A 20,344-nucleotide genomic window follows, 5' to 3' on the forward strand; every position below is an offset into this window, starting at 1 on the left:
CATATTGTGGCAAAGGTGCTATTCTTACATTCCCGCAATGAGCCGCAATGGTACAGTGGTTAGAATGCAGTACTGCAGGCTCCTTCTGCTGACTGCCAGCCACCTGCAATTTGGCAGTTCAAATCTCACCAGGCTCAAGGTTGACTCAGCCTTCCATCTTTCCGAAGTCAGTCAAATGAGGACCCAAAATTGTTGGAGGCAATATGCTGACTCTGTAAACATCTTAGAGAGGGCTGTAGAACACTGTAAATAAGTCTAACTGCTATTGCTATTCCTTTAAGCTTGGGGCTGAAAAATTCAGTCACTGAAGAGCCCAGAGTCAACACATGAGTTCAGGGTACATACAGGTAGCCGTAAACATATGACCATAATGAAGTCTGCCCATTACAGTCGTATTTTGTGACAGCTGTAAAACAGGACGGTCATGTGACCAACCCCATTTTACAACTTATTTTGTGGTGGTGGTTAAGTGAAGGTTGCAGTGGTTAAGCAAACCAGTGGTTGACTAAGGAGGCAGCTTTGTCAAAAACCAGAAGGAAGGAAGTAATTTGGCAAAGCCATCGTAAAATGCAGTCATTGGCTTCTGGATAATTCCCATTAAAACCAAGTATCGTCTGACTCCACCTGATTTTCCACTGAGGCAAAAAAAGTGGGAAACTAAATAACTGGACAAGTGATCGTTTTACGTACCTCAGAATTGGAAGTAAGAAGTGATGGCGATCCGAAATTCCAATAGTTTGGTCCCCTTTGTGGTCTTCTGACTAAATTTTGGGTGCTTGGCAATATTTACGATGTTTCAAAGGTGCTTTTTCAAGAGGCAACTGGACTTAAATTGTTTTTTTTTTCTTTTGAAGACGTTTCGCTTCTCATCCAAGAAGCTTCGTCAGCTCTGACAGAACAGCCCTTCCATTCCCTACTGTCAGAGCTGAAGCTTCTTGGATGAGAAGCAAAATGGCTATAAAAAAAACAAGAAAGTCCAGTTGCCTCCTGAAAAAGCACCTTTGAAACAACCATGACCTGGATGACTGAGAACTTCTCCACACATTTACAATAGTTTGCAGCATCCTGTAACTGAAAAACAGCCGTAAGTCACATTTTTCAGTGCCCTTGTAACTTTGAATGGTCACTAAATGAACTTGTAAGTTGAGGCCTATCTTTCATAGACTCTTTAAGGATTCTACTGGTCTCGCCTGGATCTCAATTTGGCTTCCTGGGTTCCACTATCTAGCTTCCCTCTCAATCAAGTTCTTCCTGCAACCACTGTGTATTCCTTGAACTCTGAGGGGTTCTTTCTCGCAACCCCTGGATTTGCACAAAACACTTGTCAGCTCCAGGAGAGACCCTAGCAGGTTCATGTACAGCATGATAAGTTGGGTTAATAATTCAATTTAGTGCAGTGTTAGGAAGGAAGATGCAAGACACGGCACAGTTGGTCTTGGGAAGTTTGATAATGCACTGTCAACAAATTTGTTCTATCAGTTTAGAAATGCCCCGTCTAAATAGAAATTACATTGGCAGAGTTTCAAACACTTTAAAAGAACAAAAACCTTGAAAAGTGTTGAATTACCTATCTAATACATGGAATTTGATAACTGGACAACATAAATAGATTCTCCAGGCTGCTATTATAGCTAAAAGATTGATACCGTACCTCTATATTGGAAAGCTAAATCTATGGCCCTTTCACTCAACAGATGGGAAAACCTGATTGTATTTGCTGCCTGTGAATGGATTGCTGTAGAGATGTAGACCTTGTATGGATAAATATAGGGAAATATGGGACTCAAAGTACAATAGATTAAAAATAGTCATGTAAATATTACACATGGGTAATAATAAAAGGAGAATATTTGTAGCTCAGGGTTGACAAGAGGATCCTACTCTACTAGCACACGCATGAATAATGTTTGTACCAGTGGTGAAATCCGAATTTTTTTACTACTGGTTCTGTGGGCGTGGTGTGGCTTGGTGGGCGTGGCTTGGTGGGTATGGCAGGGGAAGGATACTGCAAAATCTCCATTCCCACCCCACTCCTGGAGGAAGGATATTGCAAAATCTCCATTCCCACCCCACTCGGGCCAGCCAGAGGTGGTATTTGCTGGTTCTCCAAACTACTCAAAATTTCCGCTACCAGTTCTTCAAACTGCTCAAAATTTCCATTACTGGTTCTCCAGAACCTGTCAGAACCTGCTGGATTTCATCCCTGGTTTATACCAGATAATTACATATAGAACTGTGTTTATTGTTGTAATCTAATAACATATACTCTGCATCTTATTTTTTCATATTTTTTTCATTTATTTTTAAGTACTTGTGTATTTTTATAATGTATATGTTTTGTTTTTGCTTTTTGGGTATTTTTTTTAAGCCATACAAATTTTATTTTAAAAAGCTACCCTGAAAAGTGACTCTGTTTTGTCTCTCCAGGCCAAGTTAATCTCACATCAAAACTGGGAGTCTGACTGACCAGAATGTTTCTTTCCTTCTTTCTGCCATTATTCTCAGACTGACCGCAGGGAATCGTGGTTTAGCAGCACTTGGATGTTGATCTGGTATCATAATTACTGTTTCTACATTGCTTTTCCTCCCCCAAGGAGCTCAGGGCAGTTTACAAGAGAAGGGGAAAAGTCTTCCTGCCATTGCCATAAAAGGAAAAAAAAATATAACAATAGCAAATCCAGAGGCAGTTTTTGTGAACAAGAGAGTCTTTAGTTGTTCTCTTAAAGAAATACAGCAGTAATGAATTCCTAGAGTTTGGGGGTAAAACGTTGTAAAGTGGAGCAGCACCTGCTGCTATTCCCTGGTTTACATCAGAGGTTCCTGTATCCCATCTCCTTTGGGATCTAGGATCCTATAGATAGGCAGAAATTCAACAGGAATGTATTTTTTTACTGTAGTAGAAAATAGATTCCAACTTATAGCTATCAAAGGGACCACAAAGGTGTTTATCTAACCGCCTGTTCAAAAATGTTAGCCTCGAGCAGGAGACAAAAGTAAATGTTATCATCTCGACTAAGGGACCCATTTATTTGTGCTATTTAGGAAAATTATATCTCGATTGCTGACGAAGAAAAAAAAGAAACGAAGGCCCATACAGGCAGTTGTTTAGACGATTCTAAAGGTCCTTAAGCGACAGGACCTTCCGTCAAATCCCAATGACGAGTCATAGAGAGAGAAGGCTGTCTCGTTCCTCCTGCATCTCGTAATAGTACAGTCCAAGCAGAGGCATCCCCAATGGTGGGGACGGTACCAATGGTGTGAAAGAGGGGGGAAGTGTTGCCTCCAGTCTCCGTATGGTCTCACGAGGGGCTCCTTCTGCAGGGCTTTTCTGAGCAGCAAGGAGGGACTGTCTGGGGTGTGGAGGTACGGAAGGAAGGAACTCTATGGGCGATTTTCCTTCCCCTTGTGACATTGGCAAGGGGTGTGGGGCTGCTTTCCTCCTTAATGGGGGAGGTGTGTGTGTAGTAAGGCTGAATGGGGGTAATGATGAAGTTGGTAAAACAGTAAAACCAGAGAAAGCAATGGTGGGGAGGGTGCATGTTGTGCCTCTGTATGCATCTCTGATCTTGCCATTAGCTCAGTGGTGAAATCCAATTTTTTTAACTACCTATTCTGTGGGCGTGGGTGTGGTGTGGGTTGGTGGGCGTGGCAGGGGAAGGATACTGCAAAATCTCCATTCCCTCCCCACTCCAGGGGAAGGATATTGCAAAATCTTCATTCCCTTACTGCAAAATCCCCATTCCCACTCCACTCCAGGGGAAGGATACTGCAAAATCTCCATTCCCATCGCACTCCAGGGGAAAGGATATTGCAAAATCTTCATTCCCTCCCCACCCCAGGGGAAGAATACTGCAAAATCCCCATTCCCTCCCCACTCCAGGGGAAGGATACTGCAAAATCCCCATTCCCTTCCCGCTCCAGGGGAAGGATACTGCAAAATCTCCATTCCCACTCCACTCCAGGGGAAGGATACTGCAAAATCCCCATTCCCTTCCTACTCCAGGAGAAGTATATTGCAAAATCTTCATTCCCTCCCCACTCCAGGGGAAGGATACTGCAAAATCTCCATTCCCACTCCACTCCAGGGGAAAGATACTGCAAAATCTCCATTCCCAGGAGATTTTCCAGGAGAAGGATACTGCAAAATTCCCATTCCCTCCCCACTCCAGGGGGAAGAATATTGCAAAATCTGCATTCCCACCCCACTCCAGGGGCAGGATACTGCAAAATCTCCATTTCCACTCTACTCCTATGGGAAGGATATTGCAAAATCTCCATTCCCTCCCCACTCCAGGGGAAGGATACTGGAAAATCTCCATTCCCACTCTACTCCTGGGGGAAGGATATTGCAAAATCTCCATTCCCACCCCACTTGGGGGCCAGCCAGAGGTGGTATTTGCCGGTTCTCCAAATTCTGCTACCGGTTCTCTGAACTGCTCAAAATGTCCGCTACCGGTTCTCCAGAACCTGTCAGAACCTGCTGGATTTCACCCCTGCCATAGCTCCTTCCAAACTTTTTTTGGAGCAGACTCATTTCTGCCTGGTGCCTGCTCCATCAATTGCTGAACAGGGGTAGCTTCTAATGCCCCAAGGGAATGCCACCTGCCACTTAACCACAATTGTCTCTGTATGAGTCCCTGTTCTGGCTTTGCATTCCAGCAGTTTTGGCTGCCTGCATCCCTCCTTCCTGGAGCTGCACACAACCAAACGGAACACCCTGCTTCTTCCTTATATAATCTTGTTTTTCAACCTGAGCCACTTTTAAGATGTGTGGATTCTGGGAATTGAAATCCACTCATTTCCCCCCAAAAAACCCTGGTATCTTAATTGCTGTTGAATCCTGTAACAGGGCTACAGTTACGGCTTCTTTCTATTGTAGCAAGATAATTTATAAACTATAAAATTCGTTATCCTCTGAAACCAAAGCTGGACATGATGTCAATGTCCAGATTTTGTTTTGTGTGTAACTTTTTCTGTTTAACAGAAAATGATTTTTTGTTTTGTTTTGGGGGATTGGAGGAAAAGGTTCCGATTGATCAATTATTGATATATTTTTATACGTTGCCCGCCTCTTTTTTACTTAGCAGGGAGATGTCCCAAAGGTGCTTTTTTCCAGGACAACCATGATCTAGATCCGTGATGGCGAACCAATGGCACGGGTGCCACAGGTGGCACACGGAGCCATATCAGTGGGCATGCAATTGTTGCCGCAGCTCAGTTCCAGCGCGCATGCATGCGCCAGCCAGCTGTTTTTTGGGCCTTCCGGTCCCACCGGAAGTTGGGAAATGGGCTGTTTCCGGCCTCCGGAGGGCCTCTGGGGTGGGTGGGGAAGGCCATTTTCGCCCTCCTCAGGCTCCTAGAAAGCTTCTGGAGCCTGGGGAGGGTGAAAATCGGGCCTACTGGGCCCACCAGGTCATTCTGTGCTAAAAGCTGGGGAGGGGGGCGCAGGAGGAGGCGCGGCGCATGCACGGGGGCGGGGCGCATTGAATTATGGGTGTGGGCATGCACGTGGGCGTCCTCCCTGCTCTCCCCCCGCTTTTGGCACTCGAGGGCAAAAAGGTTATTTATTTATTTATTTATTTATTTATTTATCTATCTGTCTATCTATCTATCTATCTATCTATCTATCTATCTATCTATCTATCTATCTATCTATCAAATTTCTATACCGCCCTACTCCCGGAGGACTCAGGGTGGTGAACAGCCAAGATAAAATACAAATAGGTTAGCCATCACTGACGTAGATGACTGAGAATCTCCATAGACATTTACCAGGGAGATGGTTTTTTTTAAAATTTCTCCTGCTTCTTTTAATCGTCTGGTGTTACCTAACCATTTATGCTCTTTTTCTTCCCTTCTACCACCTCCATCTTCTCCTTGGCTTGAAGGATGGCAGCTCGGCGTGTGATAAAAGCAGTCTTGGTGGATCTGAGCGGTACGCTTCATATAGAAGACTCAGCTGTGCCAGGAGCCCAGGAAGCTCTTAAAAAGCAAGTTGTTTCCTCCAAGTTCCATTGAAGGATGTGGCGGGAAAGTGACAATTTTGCAAATTCCATTTCTTAGCTGAGAAGATGCTTTTGCTTCTGATGATGTTACCTAGTTTGGTAATAAAACGTCTGCCAAAAAACCCAACCAAGCTCAGAAAGCACCGAGGACCCCACAGTTCAACCATGAGCTACAAATATTCTCTTCTATTGGAAATAAGTGTTTTTGGCAAAACCTTTGTACTGTAAAATACAATCACATGACTGTATTATGCTGCAAATGGTCATAAAATGTGGGTGTGCATCCTGGGTGCAGTCATGGCACTGTGGGAAGGAGATGATCATGGGAACTTTGGATCGGGGTTGTAAGTCCCCTTTTTCAAGTAGGTCGTAACTTCAAACTGACACTAAGCCACCAGTTGTAAGTCAAGGACAGGGGTGAAATGTAAAATCTGTTACTACCGGTTCTGTGGGTATGGCTTGATGGGGGAGGGGTAATGTGACTGGGTGGGCGTGGCCAACTTTTTTTTAAAAAAAACTTTTCAAAGCATTTTTTCTAATGCTTTGAAAAGCCTCTCTGCCGATCAAGAACTCAGCTGGGATCGTCAGAGACTTTTCAAAACATTTTTTTTACCATCTCTTCGGCCAAGAGGTTGCAGAAAAAAATGCTTTGAAAAGCCTCTGATGATCCCAGCTGAGCCGCACGATTATCAGAGGCTTTTTTTTTTTACTTTTAAAAGCATTTTTTCATCGGAAGAAGTTGTAGAAAAAATGCTTTTAAAAGTAAAAAAGAAAAAAGCCTCTGATGATCGTGCGGCTCAGCTGAGCATGGGAGGGGGAGGTAGGGATTTTTGCTACCGGTTCTCCGAACCACCTGCCTCCATTGCTACCGGATCGGGCGATCCGGTCCGAACCGGGAGCATTTCACCCCTGGTCAAGGACCACTTGTATTGTAAGTACAGGTAGCTCTTGACTTAACGAACGCAATTAAGCCCAACATTTCTATTCTTATGCGAGACATTGGTTAAATAGATTTTGCCCCATTTTACAACCTTTCTTGCCACCGTTGCTAAGTGAATCACCACCGTCAATAAGTTAATCACATGGTTGTTAAGTGAATCTGGTGTCCCCATTGATTTTGCCTGTCCAAAGGTTGCAAAAGGGGATCGCAATATGATCTTTTGCGAGATCGTAAAACGGGGCCAAACTCAGGTGACAAATGTCTCATTTATTAGCAGCATACATTTTGGGCTCCATTGTGGTCGTACGTCGAGGATTACCTGTGGTAGAATGTTGTGGTCCACCAACAGCCTGCGGAGCTGGCAGCAGAGTCAGACAGTGAGGAGGCTGGGGAGGACAATGGGCCAGTCCTGGAGCTAAGGGAAGGCCCAGAGGAGGGCTCTGCGTCAGAGGCAGAGATGCGGCCAGGGCCATCTGGGAGCGATGCGCGGACTCTGGAGCCTCCAAAGCAGTGGTGACATCTAAAATTTGTTACTACCAGTTCTGTGGGCGTGGCTTGGTGGAGGGGGTAATGTGACGGTGGGCGTGGCCAATTTTTTTTTTAAACCATTTTTTCTACAACCTCTTCAGCGAAGAGGTTGTAAAAAAATGCTTTCAAAAGGCTCTGACGATCCCAGCTGAGTTGCCTGATCGGCAGAGGCTTTTTAAAAAACCCTCTGCCGATCAGGCAACTCAGCTGGGATCATCAGAGGCATTTAAAGGAAAAAAAGGGTTCTTTTCTTTTAAAAGCCTTTGACGATCCCAGCTGAGCCGCGCGATCATCAGAGGCTTTTTTTTAACTTTTAAAAGCATTTTTTCATCCGAAGAGGTTGTAGAAAAAATGCTTTTAAAAGTAAAAAAAAAAAGCCTCTAATGATTGTGCAGCTCAGCTGGGCATGGGGGGGCGGGCAGGGATTTTTGCTACCTGTCTCCATCACTACCGGATCAAGTGATCCGGTCCAAACCGGGAGCGTTTCACCCCTGCTCCAGAGGCGGATAGCAGAGAGGCAGAGGAACAGGAGGAGCCTGTTCCTAGTGCGTGCATGCAAACAGCTGCCAGAAGGCAAGAGCAGCTAAAGCAAAAAGGACGACTCGGGAGTAAGGCCAGGAGATGATTGGCCCCTCCCAGAAGGCTTAAAAGAGCAGCAAGGGCTCTTGGGTTCTTTGTAGGAAAGCAAATTTGTTGCTAAATTTGTTTCTTGTTGGTGTCTCTTGCTTCTGAACTTTTGCCAAGAAAAACCTTTGGCATGGTGCCAAAGTAGACAAAGGTTGGTGATAAGGCCGAAGGACTGTTTATGAAGGATTTGTTCTGGAATTAATTTGGACTAAGCTAAGAATGAAGTAATTCACAGCTGTTCTATTAAAATATGTTTGTTTAGGACTGATTGTGTCTCGTAATAACTACTTGGGCCTAGGTCACAACAGAGGATTACACACAAAAGTACTTCTGCGATCAAAACAGCCATCCGCTTCTCTTGTTTCTCCCGGCCAGGTTGCGCTCTGCTCCCGTGGCCATCCGATTTGTGACGAACACGACAAAGGAGTGCAAGCAAGACTTGGTGGAGAGGCTGAAGAAACTTGAGTTCGACATTAAGGAAGATGAGATCTTCACGTCCCTGACGGCAGCCCGAAATTTGTTGGAGCAGAAAAAAGTCCGGCCTTTGTTGATGGTGGAGAAAAATGCTTTGCATGATTTTACAGGTATTTGATTGATTGATTGATTGAGTGAATGAACTTATATTGCCGCCTATTCGCCCATGGCGACTCAAAGCGGCTTACAGAATATAAAACCACATTTAAAACAATAAAAACTAACAAAAAAGAGTCAAATAAATTAATATAGTACAATATAACAAAATGAAGGTATCCTAACATAACTCTCCTGGCATAAATATAGAATTATATCAGCGGTGAAATCTGGCCGGATCTATCCGGTTCGCTCGAACTGGTAGCACCGGTAGCAGGAGGCTCCGCCCACCTGCCAGGATGTCATTACATCCCATTTTTGACCCTCTGCACATGCGCAGAGACATGCACGCTCACATACCCGAACCGGTAGCGAAGGTAAGTGCATTTCACCACTGAATTATATCTATACATACAGACAAAGGATGTATGAATGATTTAACCATTGCTGTACTATAATGGGAGCCAGTTTAAGGCCACAGGCTGGTAGCCGGGAGACTGTGAGTCCTAGTCCTGTCTTGGATTCGAAACCAGCTCGGTGCCAGGTGCCAAGCAACCGACTTTTGATCACGTGTCCATGGGGATGCTGCAACGGTCGTAAGGGTGAAAAAAAAAAAATTCAGATGATCGACAACCGGTTCATATTTATGATGGTCGCTGTGCCCCGGGGTCCTGTGATCCCCTTTTGCGACCTTCCCACAAGCAAAATCAACGGGGAAGCCAGATTCACTTAACAACCATGTTTCTAACTTATCCACTGCGGTGATTCACAACAACTGTGGCAAGAAAGGTTGTAAAATGGGGCAAAACTCACTTAACAAATGTCTCACTTAAGGACAGAAATTTTGGGCTCAATTGAGGTCATAAGTACCGGTATTTCAATGCTGAGGTGGTGGTTGTGATTTAGGAAAAAGTCTTAAGAGGGTTTTACTGGCCTCTTCTTTCCATGATGATGGTTGTTTCGGTTGACTTCAGTTTCACACCAGAGTTGTGTATTTGCTAAGTACCGTATTATTCGGACTATAAGATGCACCAGAGTATAAGATGCACCTAGATTTTGAAGAGGAAAACAAGGAAAAAAATAGTTTTTCGCCTCCACGCGTCCGGTTTCTGCCCTCCCCGGCCCCCAGGAGCACTCTACAGGCCTCCCAAACCCTCTGCGCATCCCATTCTTATAAAAAACGGGCCCATTTTTGGCCTCCCGAACCCCCCACACTTCCCGTTTTTGCCCTCCCCACCCCCCAGGAGCACTGTGCAGCTGTGGTGAAATCCAATTTTTTTTGCTACCGGTTCTGTGGGCGTGGCTTGGTGGGCGTGGTGTGGCTTGATGGGCGTGGCAGGGGAAGGATACTGCAAAATTCCTCCCCACTCCTGGGGGAAGGATACTGCAAAATCTCCATTCCCACCCCACTCTGGGGCCAGCCAGAGGTGGTATTTGCCAATTACCCGAACTACTCAAAAATTCCGCTACCAGTTCTCCAGAACCTGTCAGAACCTGCTGGATTTCACCCCTGCTCTGCAGGCCTCCCAAACCCTCTGCGCATCCTGTTTTCGCCCTCCCCAGCCCCCAGGAGCACTCTGCAGGCCTCCCAAACCCTTCACGCATCCCGTTTTTAGCGAAAAGGGGATGCGCAGGGTGGTTTCGGGAGGCCAAAAACAGGGCCATATTCGGTCTATAAGACATACAAACATTTCCACCCATTTCCGAAAAATACGGTACTTCCTTCCATTTTTGGCATATATGGACAAGCTAACTTGGCCTCCCGTTCCATCTGGCTGGCCCCGGTTAGTGTATGACTCTGAAACATCGTAATGTAAGGGAGATTTAAAAGTTTAGTTAAATCAGATTGTGTTTCCTGTCTTTAGATCAATTCTGTGTCAAATCCCATTGGGTCGTGACTCTTCCTTCTCTTCACCTAAAATGCTTTATGTGCGTTTTTGTGTATGTGTCCAGTAGTTTTAAGTACGATGAAAGATGTTTAAGCCCCTGTTAGTAACTACTATGGAATTATTCTTGGATAATCTTCGTTTAAGATAGCTCGCAGTCAGATGAGCATAATCCATCCTTTGCTTAATGGTGCCAGATGCTCCCAGGGAGTGTTACAAAGTAAGTCCAAGTAAATGCATAAAATCCACATTGGAGTATCTCTCATTGCTGCACTTCCATTTGTGCCTTTCGTAAGGACACCTTCTCTTTGAAAGAATATCCCGGGCCTAGAATTGCCCCGCAGGTTTAACTAAATTTCGCCTTGGGTCACATACTTCCTCGTGGAGAGCAGAATGGGGCTTAACCTTTCTATTTGCATTGATGGGTGAGTAGGACGCCCATTCTCATTATTACGGTTTACTCAGTGGTGAAATCCAAATTTTTTTACTACCGGTACTGTGGGCGTGGCGGGCATGGCGTGGCGGATGGGTGTGGCAGGGGAAGGATACTGCAAAATCTCCATTCACATCCCACTCCAGGGGAAGGATACTGCAAAATCTCCTTTCCTACCCCACTCCAGGGGAAGGATACTGCAAAGTCCCCATTCCCTCCCCACTCCCGGGGGAAGGATACTGCAAAATCTCCATTCCCAACCCACTCCTGGGGAAGGATACTGCAAAATCCCCATTCCCTCCCCACTCCTGGGGGAAGGATACTGTAAAATCTCCATTCCCATCCCACTCCAGGGGAAGGATACTGCAAAATCTCCATTCCCACCCCACTCCTGGGGAAGGATACTGCAAAATCTCCATTCCCACCCCACTCCAGGGGAAGGATACTGCAAAACCCCCATTCCCTCCCCACTCCTGGGGCAAAGATACTGTAAAATCTCCATTCCCACCCCACTCGGGGGCCAACCAGAGGTGGTATTTGCCGGTTCTCCGAACTGCTCAAAATGTCCGCTACTGGTTCTCCAGAACCAGTCAGAACTTGCTGGATTTCACCCCTGGATTTACTCCAGCTGAGCCCAGTGCTGGGAACATCCAGCTGGACCTGTTCTTGTAGGCACCAGGAGTTTAGCTTGACTTGAAGAAAGTTTTGTCTTTTTCCGGAACCAAGATGATTAGGGGACTGGAGGCTAAAACACATGAAGAACGGTTGCAGGAACTGGGTAGGTCTAGTTTGATGAAAAGAAGGACCAGGGGTGACATGATATCAGTGTTCCGATATCTCAGGGGCTGCCACAAAGAAGAGGGAATCAAGCTATTCTCCAAAGCACCTGAAGGTGGAACAAGAAGCAACGGATGAAAACTAATCAAGGAGAGAAGCAACCTAGAACTAAGGAGAAATTTCCTGACAATAAATTAACAATTAATCAGTGGAACAACTTGCCTCCAGAAGTTGTGAATGCTCCAACACTGAAAGTTTTTAAGAAGAGATTGGACAACCATTTGTCTGAAATGGTACAGGGTTTCCTGCCTAAGCAAGGGGTTGGACTAGAAGACCTCCAAGGTCCCTTCCAACTCTATTATTCTAGTCTATTCTTTTCTTATCTTTGTCCAATTTTCAGATGCTAACAAATATGCTGAATCTCCCTGCAGGTTTGTAGTCTGCTGGAATTATGCATTTATTGGATTTTTTAAAAAATCCTATCTTCATTACTTTATAAATAACTCAAAGCAGTGAACATATCTAATATTCCTTCCTCCTCCTCCTATTTTCCCCACAACAACAATCCTGTGAGGTGGGATGAGCTGAGAGAGAGTGATTGGCCTAAAGTCACCCAGCCCTTTTTCATGCCTGAAACAGGACTAGACCTCACAGTCTCCTGGTGATTGGCCCAAAGTCGCCCAGCCAGCTTTCATGCCTAAGGCGGGACTAGAACTCACAGTCTTCTGGTGATTGGCCCAAAGTCACCCATTCAGCTTTCATGCCTAAGGCGGGACTAGGACTCACAATCTCCTGCTGATTGGCCCAAAGTCACCCAGCCAGCTTTCATGCCTGAAGCGGAACTAGAACTCTTGTCTCCTGGTGATTGGCCCAAAATCACCCAGCCAGCTTTCATGCCTAAGGCGGGACTAGAACTCACAGTCTCCTGCTGATTGGCCCAAAGTCACCCAGCCAGCTTTCATGCCTTAAGCAGGACTAGAACTCACAGTTTCTGGGTGGTTGGTCTAAAGTCATCCAGCTGGTTTTTATTTGTCTAAGGTGGGCCTAGAACTCACAATCTCCGGGTGATTAGGCAAAGTCACCCAGGTGGCTTTTGGAAAGAGGAAAGCAAGCCCACCCAAGGGAACCCTTCCTCTGTAGGGACCTGGGTAGGACTGGTTTTAACAGATATTTGCATTTTCCTCTAGGCATTGACACCAGCGATCCGAATGCTGTAGTGGTTGGGTTGGCTCCTGACCAGTTCAACTATCAAACTATGAACAGAGCTTTCAGGTAAGCAGGAATAAATCCCTCCCTGCTTGAATTGTTGATGTGGGTACCTGCTCTCAGCTTGCTGGGTACTTGTTGTGGCCCGTCAGCGGCCTGTGCAGATTGTAGCTGATTCTGACAGTGAGGAGGCTGGTGTGGTGTTGCGCCAGCAGCCTGTGCAGCTGGTGCTCGAGTCAGAAATGAGGAGGCTGGAGAAGATATGGTGCCAGAGGCGGGGATTCAGCCAGGGTCTTCAGAACCCCCAGAAGCTCCTTTAAGTGAAGATGACGAACAGGAGGAGCCTCTTCTTGATGCACAGGCGCGCAGCGTGGCCAAAAGGCAGGAGTGGCTCCTCAGGAGGAGGTCTCCTCGAGAGTAAGGCTTGGGGCTAATTGGCCACTCCCTTAGCCTATTTAAGGAGGAATGCCAACTGAAGGAATTTGTAGGGAACAACTTTAGTTCACTCTCCTTTGCGGCAGGATTCTCTGCAAATTGCTTCTGGGCTTTCTGCCAACCTTAGTAAGATTGTGATTATCTTTGGTTTCTTGTAGGCTGTTAAGAAAGTTTATTAACAGCCTTTGTTTTGAAAAAGACTTGAGTTATTTTAGTAAATTAAGTTTTGTACAAACTTTGTGTGTGCTGTGTTCTTTGGGATCCGTAGCTGGGGCAGAACAATATTACAGTGGGTTCTCATCCTGTCATATAGTGTTCTGGTGCAACTCTTTTTGTGGATGGTTGCCGTTGAAATTCAGAATGGGATAAAACGGTGGCCAGATTGTCGGGGACAATATGCTGATATTGTAAACCAGCCAGAGAGTGGTGTAAAGCATTATGAAACACTATATAAGCCTAAGTGCTATTGCTATTCATTCCTTCCTTCCTCCCTCCCTCCTTCCCTGGAGGCACAGTGGTTAGAATCAGTGGTGAAATCTAAAATTTGTTACTACTGGTTCTGTGGGCGTGGCTTGGGGGGGTTAATGTGAATGGGTGGGCATGGCCTTTTTTTTTTTTACTTTTAAAACCATTTTTTCTACAACCTCTTCGGCGAAAAAAAATGCTTTCAAAAGGCTCTGACGATCCCAGCTGAGTTGCCTGATCGGCAGAGGCTTTTTTTTCTTTTAAATGCCTCTGATGATCCAAGCTGAGTTGCCTGATTGGCAGAGGCTTTTTAAAAACAAAAAGCCTCTGGGGCAGAACAGAGCGGTATATAAATCTAAGTGCCATTGCTATTTTCGAAGAATTCCCGCTGAATGTTCCCGGCTGCCTGATGCTTCTAGGGTTACGTTGCAGCTTTTGTCTCCTTCCTCTTCCAAGGTTGGTGCTGGACGGGGCTCCCCTCATAGCTATTCACAAGGCAAGGTACTACAAGAAGAAAGATGGCCTCGCCCTCGGCCCAGGACCCTTTGTGACCGGCCTGGAGTATGCCACTGACCAGAAGGCCACGGTGGTGGGGAAGCCAGAGCGGACATTTTTCCTGGAGGCCTTGCGTGGGACCAACTGTGGACCTGAGGAAGCCATCATGATTGGCGACGTGAGTCTTCTAGAATCCTTGCTTGTTTGTTTATTTAGATATTTATTGGATTTTTATAGCTGCCCTTCTCAGTAAGAGACCTGGGCAATTTACAATTCAAAATACGGTATATACAAATCGTGATGGTGAACCTATGGCACACATGGCACGTAGAGCCTTCTCTGCGGGCACGTGAGCCGTCACCCGGCTCAGCCCCACCGCGCATGCGCTCTTGCGCCTCCTGCCGACCAGCTGATTTTTGGGATGCGCAGGGGGTGGGGCGCATGTGGGAGATGCATGCACATGCTCAGGGAGGACATGTGCGCATATGCAGTGGGATGCGTGTGCATGCGCAGGGGGGGTCATGCGCGCATGCATGGGGGGCATAGCGCATGCCCCCCACAGCCCGTTATTGGACCCAGGAGGCTGCAGGGAGGCCTGCTAGGCCCAAAACGAGGGGCGGGGGGGTGCGGCGCACCACCCCCCGGCCCGTTGGTGGCCCCGGAGGCTCCGGGGGACCCCAATGTAGCATGAGTTCAAACTCTTCAATTGTTTTTCATCATTTTACCACTTGGTGCAGCATAGGAAAAATAGCAGTTAAGGATTGTTATGAAACAAGAGTCTATTAAAAACACATCCCTATTTTTAAGGAGCTTTTACAACCTATTTGTGAGTTGCAGGTTTCTCTAAGAAATTTAAGAAGAGATAGGACAATTTGTCTGAAATGGTGTAGGGTTTTCTGCCTAAACAGGGGGTGGACTAGAAGACCTTCAAGGTCCCTTCCAATTCCTATTCTATTCTATTCTATTCTATTCTATTCTATTCTATTCTATTCTATTCTATTCTATTCTATTCTATTCTATTCTATTCTATTCTATTCTATTCCATTCCATTCCATTCCATTCCATTCCATACTTTCTCTTCTCTTCTCTTCTCTTCTCTTCTCTTCTCTTCTCTTCTCTTCTCTTCTCTTCTCTTCTCTTCTCTTCTCTTCTCTTCTCTTCCCTTCCCTTCCCTTCCCTTCCCTTCCATTCCATTCCATTCCATTCCATTCCATTCCATTCCATATTTTCTATTCTGTCCACTCCATTCCATATTTTCTATTCTATTCTATTCTATTCTATTCTATTCTATTCTATTCTATTCTATTCTATTCTATTCTATTCTATTCTATTCCATTCCATTCCATTCCATTCCATTCCATTCCACTCCACTCCACTCCACTCCACCCTATTCTTATTCTTATTCTATTCTTTGCATTTCTCTTGCATTTGCAGGACTGCAGGGATGACGTCGGGGGTGCCCAGAACGCTGGCATGCTGGGAATACTGGTGAAGACCGGTACGTAATGATACCTGGGCACTAAAAGAACTACACTTGAAACTAGGTTGATGTTTATTTCTATTCTGCCTTACGTAAAAAATCCACGATCAAGGAATTAGAACATTTTCCCTTAGGAAGAAAAAGAGATAAGCAGGAAGATGCTCAGAGATTGATCTAGTCATGGATGAATTGAAGGAACACCCTTGAAAGGAATCTTGGTGATCATCTATACCAACCTGTTTTTCAGCAACTTCAGTCAAGCTGCAGGTGTTCGTGTCAGGTTGCTTATACACATTTGCCGAACCAACATCCTACCTGTAACACCTTTCTGCTGTTCCCTCCTGGGTTAACCTTCTTCTGCAGATCTTTCCCACCTGAATTTAGCTATCCTTATAGAACAGGGGTGTCAAACTCGCAGCCCGCAGGACGGATGCGTCACACGCTGAGGAGGCAGTCTCATGGCTACTCAAGTAGTAGCTGAACGGCTGTTGCATTTAGATCAGCGTTTTTCAACCTCAGCAACTTTAAGACGCGTGGACTTCAACTCCCAGAATTCCCCATGCTGGCTGGGGAATTCTGAAAGTTGAAGTCCACCCGTCTTAAAGACAGTGAGGTTGAAAAACACTGATCTAGATACCTGTTTCCTCGAAAATACGACCTACTCAGAAAGTAAGCCCTAGCTTGATTTGTACATGTGCGCCCAATATAAGCCCTACCCCCCCAAATAAGCCCTAATTAAGACCCTGCCCACTCCAGGATGCACAGGTAAAAACTAAACTAGGTGGAGAAGGGGGGGGGAGTTAGAGCTGCCCTACTACTTACCTTCGGAGAGTTGCAGCCAGGGTGAAATGTAAAATTTGTTACTGCCGGTTCTATGGGCGTGGCTTGGTGGTGGGTAATGTGACTGGGTGGGCGTGGCCAAGTTTTGTTTTTCTTTTAACTTTTCAAAGCATTTTTTCTAATGCTTTGAAAAGCCTCTGCCGATCAGGCAACTCAGCTGGGATCATCAGAGACTTTTCAAAGCATTTTTTTACCACCTCTTCAGCCAAGAAGTTGTAGAAAAAAATGTTTTGAAAAGCCTCTGAGGATCCCAGCTGAGTCACACGATCATCAGAGGCTTTTTTTTTTTACTTTTAAAAGCATTTTTTCGTCGATGTGCGCCCAATATAAGCCCTACCCTCCCCCCAAATAAGCCCTAATTAAGACCCTGCCCACTCCAGGATGCACAGGTAAAAACTAAACTAGGGTGAAGAAAGGGGGGAGGGAGTTAGAGCTGCCCTACTACTTACCTTCGGAGAGTTGCAGCCAGGGGTGAAAACAAGCCTCTGATGATTGTGCGGCTCAGCTGAGCATGGGGGAGGAGGCACAGGGATTTTTGCTACCGGTTCTCCAAACCACCCGCCACCATCGCTACCGGATCAGGTGATCTGGTCCTAACCAGGAGCATTTCACCCCTGGTTGCAGCCAGGCCTCGCACACCTTAGCCCGTTTCTTTTGCTGCTGCCGGCAAGGCTTTCCTGAAGGCTTTTGTAGCCGATAACAGAGCCCTGGATTGATCCAGAGCTCTGTTATCGGCTATAGAAGCCTTCAGGAAAGCCTTGCTGGCTGCAGAAGAAATGGGCGGAGGTATGCGAGGCCTGGCTGCAACTATCCAAAGCTGAAGGAGTTTCTGAAGGTCTCTGATAGTGAAAAAGAGGCCGGGGATGACGCTTGCAAGTGAGGTGTGGACAACATCCCCCCCCGCCTGCCCCCCGAAAATAAGACCTGGTGCCTTTTTTGGTGGCAAAATATATATATATAAGACAGGGAAACATGGGTAGTTGTGGTCATTGTCTCCTTGTCTGTGTTACTCCATGTAAAGGAGCCTTGGTGGTGCAGCAGACTAAAGTGCTGTTAAGTAGCACTTAGCTGCCAGCTGCCTGCAATTACTGCGAGTTCAAATCTCACCAGGCTCAAGGTTGACTCAGCCTGCCATCCTTCCGAGGTAGGTAAAATGAGGAGCCGGATTGTGGGGGCAATAAGCTGACTTTGTATAAAAAAAAGAACACCGCTTGGGAGGGGGGGGCGAAAGCCCTACTAAGCAGGTATATACAAAAGTATGAAGGCTATTGCTTAACACATTGTAAGCCGCCCTGAGTCTCCGGAGAAGGGCAGCATATAAATCGAACCAATAAATAAATAAATCAATCAATCAATAAATAAATAATTTACGTTACTTCATGATTTTCCAATTTGATTTTTGCAAAGATTTTTGCAGAAGGCTGACCGTCAGAGATATAATTAAATCACAGAAAAGTAATGAGACCACACGTCATCTATTGTTTAACAGGATGAGGCCCCAGTTCCTTGGTCAGTAAATAGAGCCGTCCATGCCCACTGGATTACTTTTACAAAGCTGAATGCACCGGTTGAGAACATTGGAAAATAGCGGACATGAATAGGGCTGCAGAAATTTGCGGTGCCAGCTCTGATCTCTGGCAAAATTTGAGGCTAATTCTGACCTAATTACAGAACGTAATTCATTTATTTCTGGTTTTGTCGTTGCAGGGAAATACCGAGATGCCGACGAAGGCAAAATTAACCCACCCCCCTACTTAACCTGCGAGAGCTTTCCCCATGCCGTGGAACACATCCTCCAGCATCTGCTCTGAAGAAGCACCGCAACTTTTGAATGTCATCTTCCAGTGCCACAAAATGAAATGGCCCACAGCATCCTTTGCAGAGCGTTCGGATTTTCTTGGTGCATTGTCGTTGGACTCCACCATTTTGGGGACTGTGATGGAATAAATGTTCTCACCGTAATCATTGCTTCCCACACCCCAAAAAGTTATCCTGTCCAACAGGACTCTGTGCCCAACCTTCCCGTCTTGCCTTGCTCGGTTCCCGAAGGCAGAGGGGGGAATTTGTGAGGTTGAATAAAGAAGGAAATATGCGATTCAGCCTTATAGAGCCTCAGTGGCGCAGTGATTAGAACGCAGTACTGCAGGCTACCTCTGTTGACTGCCGGCTGCCTGCAATTTGGCAGTTCAGATCTCACCAGGCTCAAGGTTGACTCAGCCTTCCATCCTTCCAAGGTGGGTAAAATGAGGACCCAAATTGTTGGGGGCAATAGGCTGACTCTGTAAACCGCTTAGAGAAGGCTGTGAAGCACTATGACGCGGTATATAAGTCTATGTGCTATTGCTACATACCGCTCAGAATCACCTTGAAACGCAAGTTGGATGGCAAATAAATTGGATAATAATATACATTAGATTGGCCTGTGGAATCGGTCTGTTATTGCACAACTGTCCATCTTCATGGAAAGGAGAAATAGTGCACCTGATGCCCAGAACTTGCTAACACACCAGACGTGGGTTTCAGCAGGTTCTGACCAGTTCTAGAGAACCGGTAGTGGAAATTTTGAGTAGTTCAGAGAACCGGTAAATACATGTCTGACTGGCCCCGCTCCCATCTATTCTCTGCCTCCCGAGTCCCAGCTGATCAGGAGGAAATGGGGATTTTGCAGTAACCTTCCCCGAAGTGAGGAGGGAATGGAGATTTTATAGTATCCTTCCCCTGCCATGCCCACCAAGCCATGCCACGCCCATCAAGCCACTCCCACAGAACCGGTAGTAAAAAATTTTGAATCCCACCACTGTAACACACCTAATATACAGGTAGGCTCACCTACCTCTCCCCAGTGATGCATTAACCCGGCCATTTTTTAATATTTAACATCTTATATAGCAGGAAATGGGCACATTTTTAAGGTTCTTCCTCAGGCAAAGACTGTTGGCATCTTTCCAAGTGGGTTGCTTTAATGAATAGGTCCCTCTAAGCTAGTGAGTTTTATGTACAATAAGGTCTGGAAATAAATTTTGCCCGGCTTCTAATGACGAGTAGGTGAGAACTCGTTTTAAAAGGGATTATTTCAGAAACTAAAAGGAGGAGTAGAGAGGTTGACACGATCTTGCTGGTTTTATCAGGTCTCTGAATGTGTTTTTCTTTTCTTTTTTTCTGCCGGAAAACATTTAACTTCCAGTTCTCTGCAAAAAAACCACCCACTACAGACAACAATGGCAACTTTCACTTAATGACCACTACTCAAAATTTAATAAAATTCAGCTGGGTAGGTGGGTGTCTCGACTTAAGACCACCACGACATACAATGGAAATTCCAGACTTGTGTTATGGACGTTAAGTCGAGGACTAGCTGTAAAAGAAAGAACTACCATGTTTCCGCAAAAATAAGACTGGGTATTATATTATTTTTTGCTCCAAAAGATGCATTAGGGCTTATTTTCTGGTTAGGTCTTATTTTGGGGAAAATATGTTACTAAATGCACCCATCTGGCTAACAATCTTAACTGGGGCTTATTTTGGGGGTAGGGCTTATATTACGAGCATCGTGAAAAATCATGCTAGGACTTATTTTCCTGTTGGGTCTTATTTTTGGAGAACCAGTAGTCTTTCATGTCCAGTGTTTTTTTATCCATAAAATAGGATTGGCAAGTT

General features: G+C 45.6%; 1 protein-coding gene across 3 annotated transcripts; it reads left to right on the forward strand.

Moving 5' to 3' along the window:
- The first annotated feature begins 3,182 nt into the window (after window positions 1-3,182).
- Window positions 3,183-19,635, forward strand: HDHD2 (haloacid dehalogenase like hydrolase domain containing 2). Of its 3 annotated transcripts, XM_070938946.1 has the most exons (7): window positions 3,183-3,363; window positions 5,889-5,990; window positions 8,476-8,684; window positions 12,954-13,038; window positions 14,329-14,545; window positions 15,802-15,865; window positions 18,395-19,635. In XM_070938946.1, the coding sequence occupies exons 2-7, from the start codon at window positions 5,890-5,892 to the stop codon at window positions 18,496-18,498; spliced, it is 780 nt and encodes a 259-aa protein (XP_070795047.1). In that variant the 5' UTR covers window positions 3,183-3,363; window position 5,889; the 3' UTR covers window positions 18,499-19,635. The 3 variants fall into 3 exon arrangements, with proteins under 3 accessions (XP_070795047.1, XP_070795048.1, XP_070795049.1); XM_070938947.1 differs by lacking the exon at window positions 5,889-5,990; XM_070938948.1 differs by lacking the exon at window positions 3,183-3,363 and having other exon boundaries at window positions 5,917-5,935.
- The last annotated feature ends 709 nt before the right edge of the window (window positions 19,636-20,344 follow it).

This window comes from Pituophis catenifer, unplaced genomic scaffold, assembly GCF_029215685.1.
Source record: "Pituophis catenifer annectens isolate HBS135680 unplaced genomic scaffold, rPitCat1.0.hap2 SCAF_2, whole genome shotgun sequence".
Lineage (NCBI taxonomy): Eukaryota > Metazoa > Chordata > Lepidosauria > Squamata > Colubridae > Pituophis > Pituophis catenifer.

Coding starts and splice junctions, on each gene's coding strand:
- HDHD2 (XM_070938946.1), top strand. CDS start 5,890: ATGGCAGCTCGGCGTGTGATAAAAGCAGTCTTGGTGGATCTGAGCGGT. Junction 5,991..8,475: donor GCCCAGGAAGCTCTTAAAAA/GCAAGTTGTTTC, acceptor TCTCCCGGCCAG/GTTGCGCTCTGCTCCCGTGG. Junction 8,685..12,953: donor TGCTTTGCATGATTTTACAG/GTATTTGATTGA, acceptor ATTTTCCTCTAG/GCATTGACACCAGCGATCCG.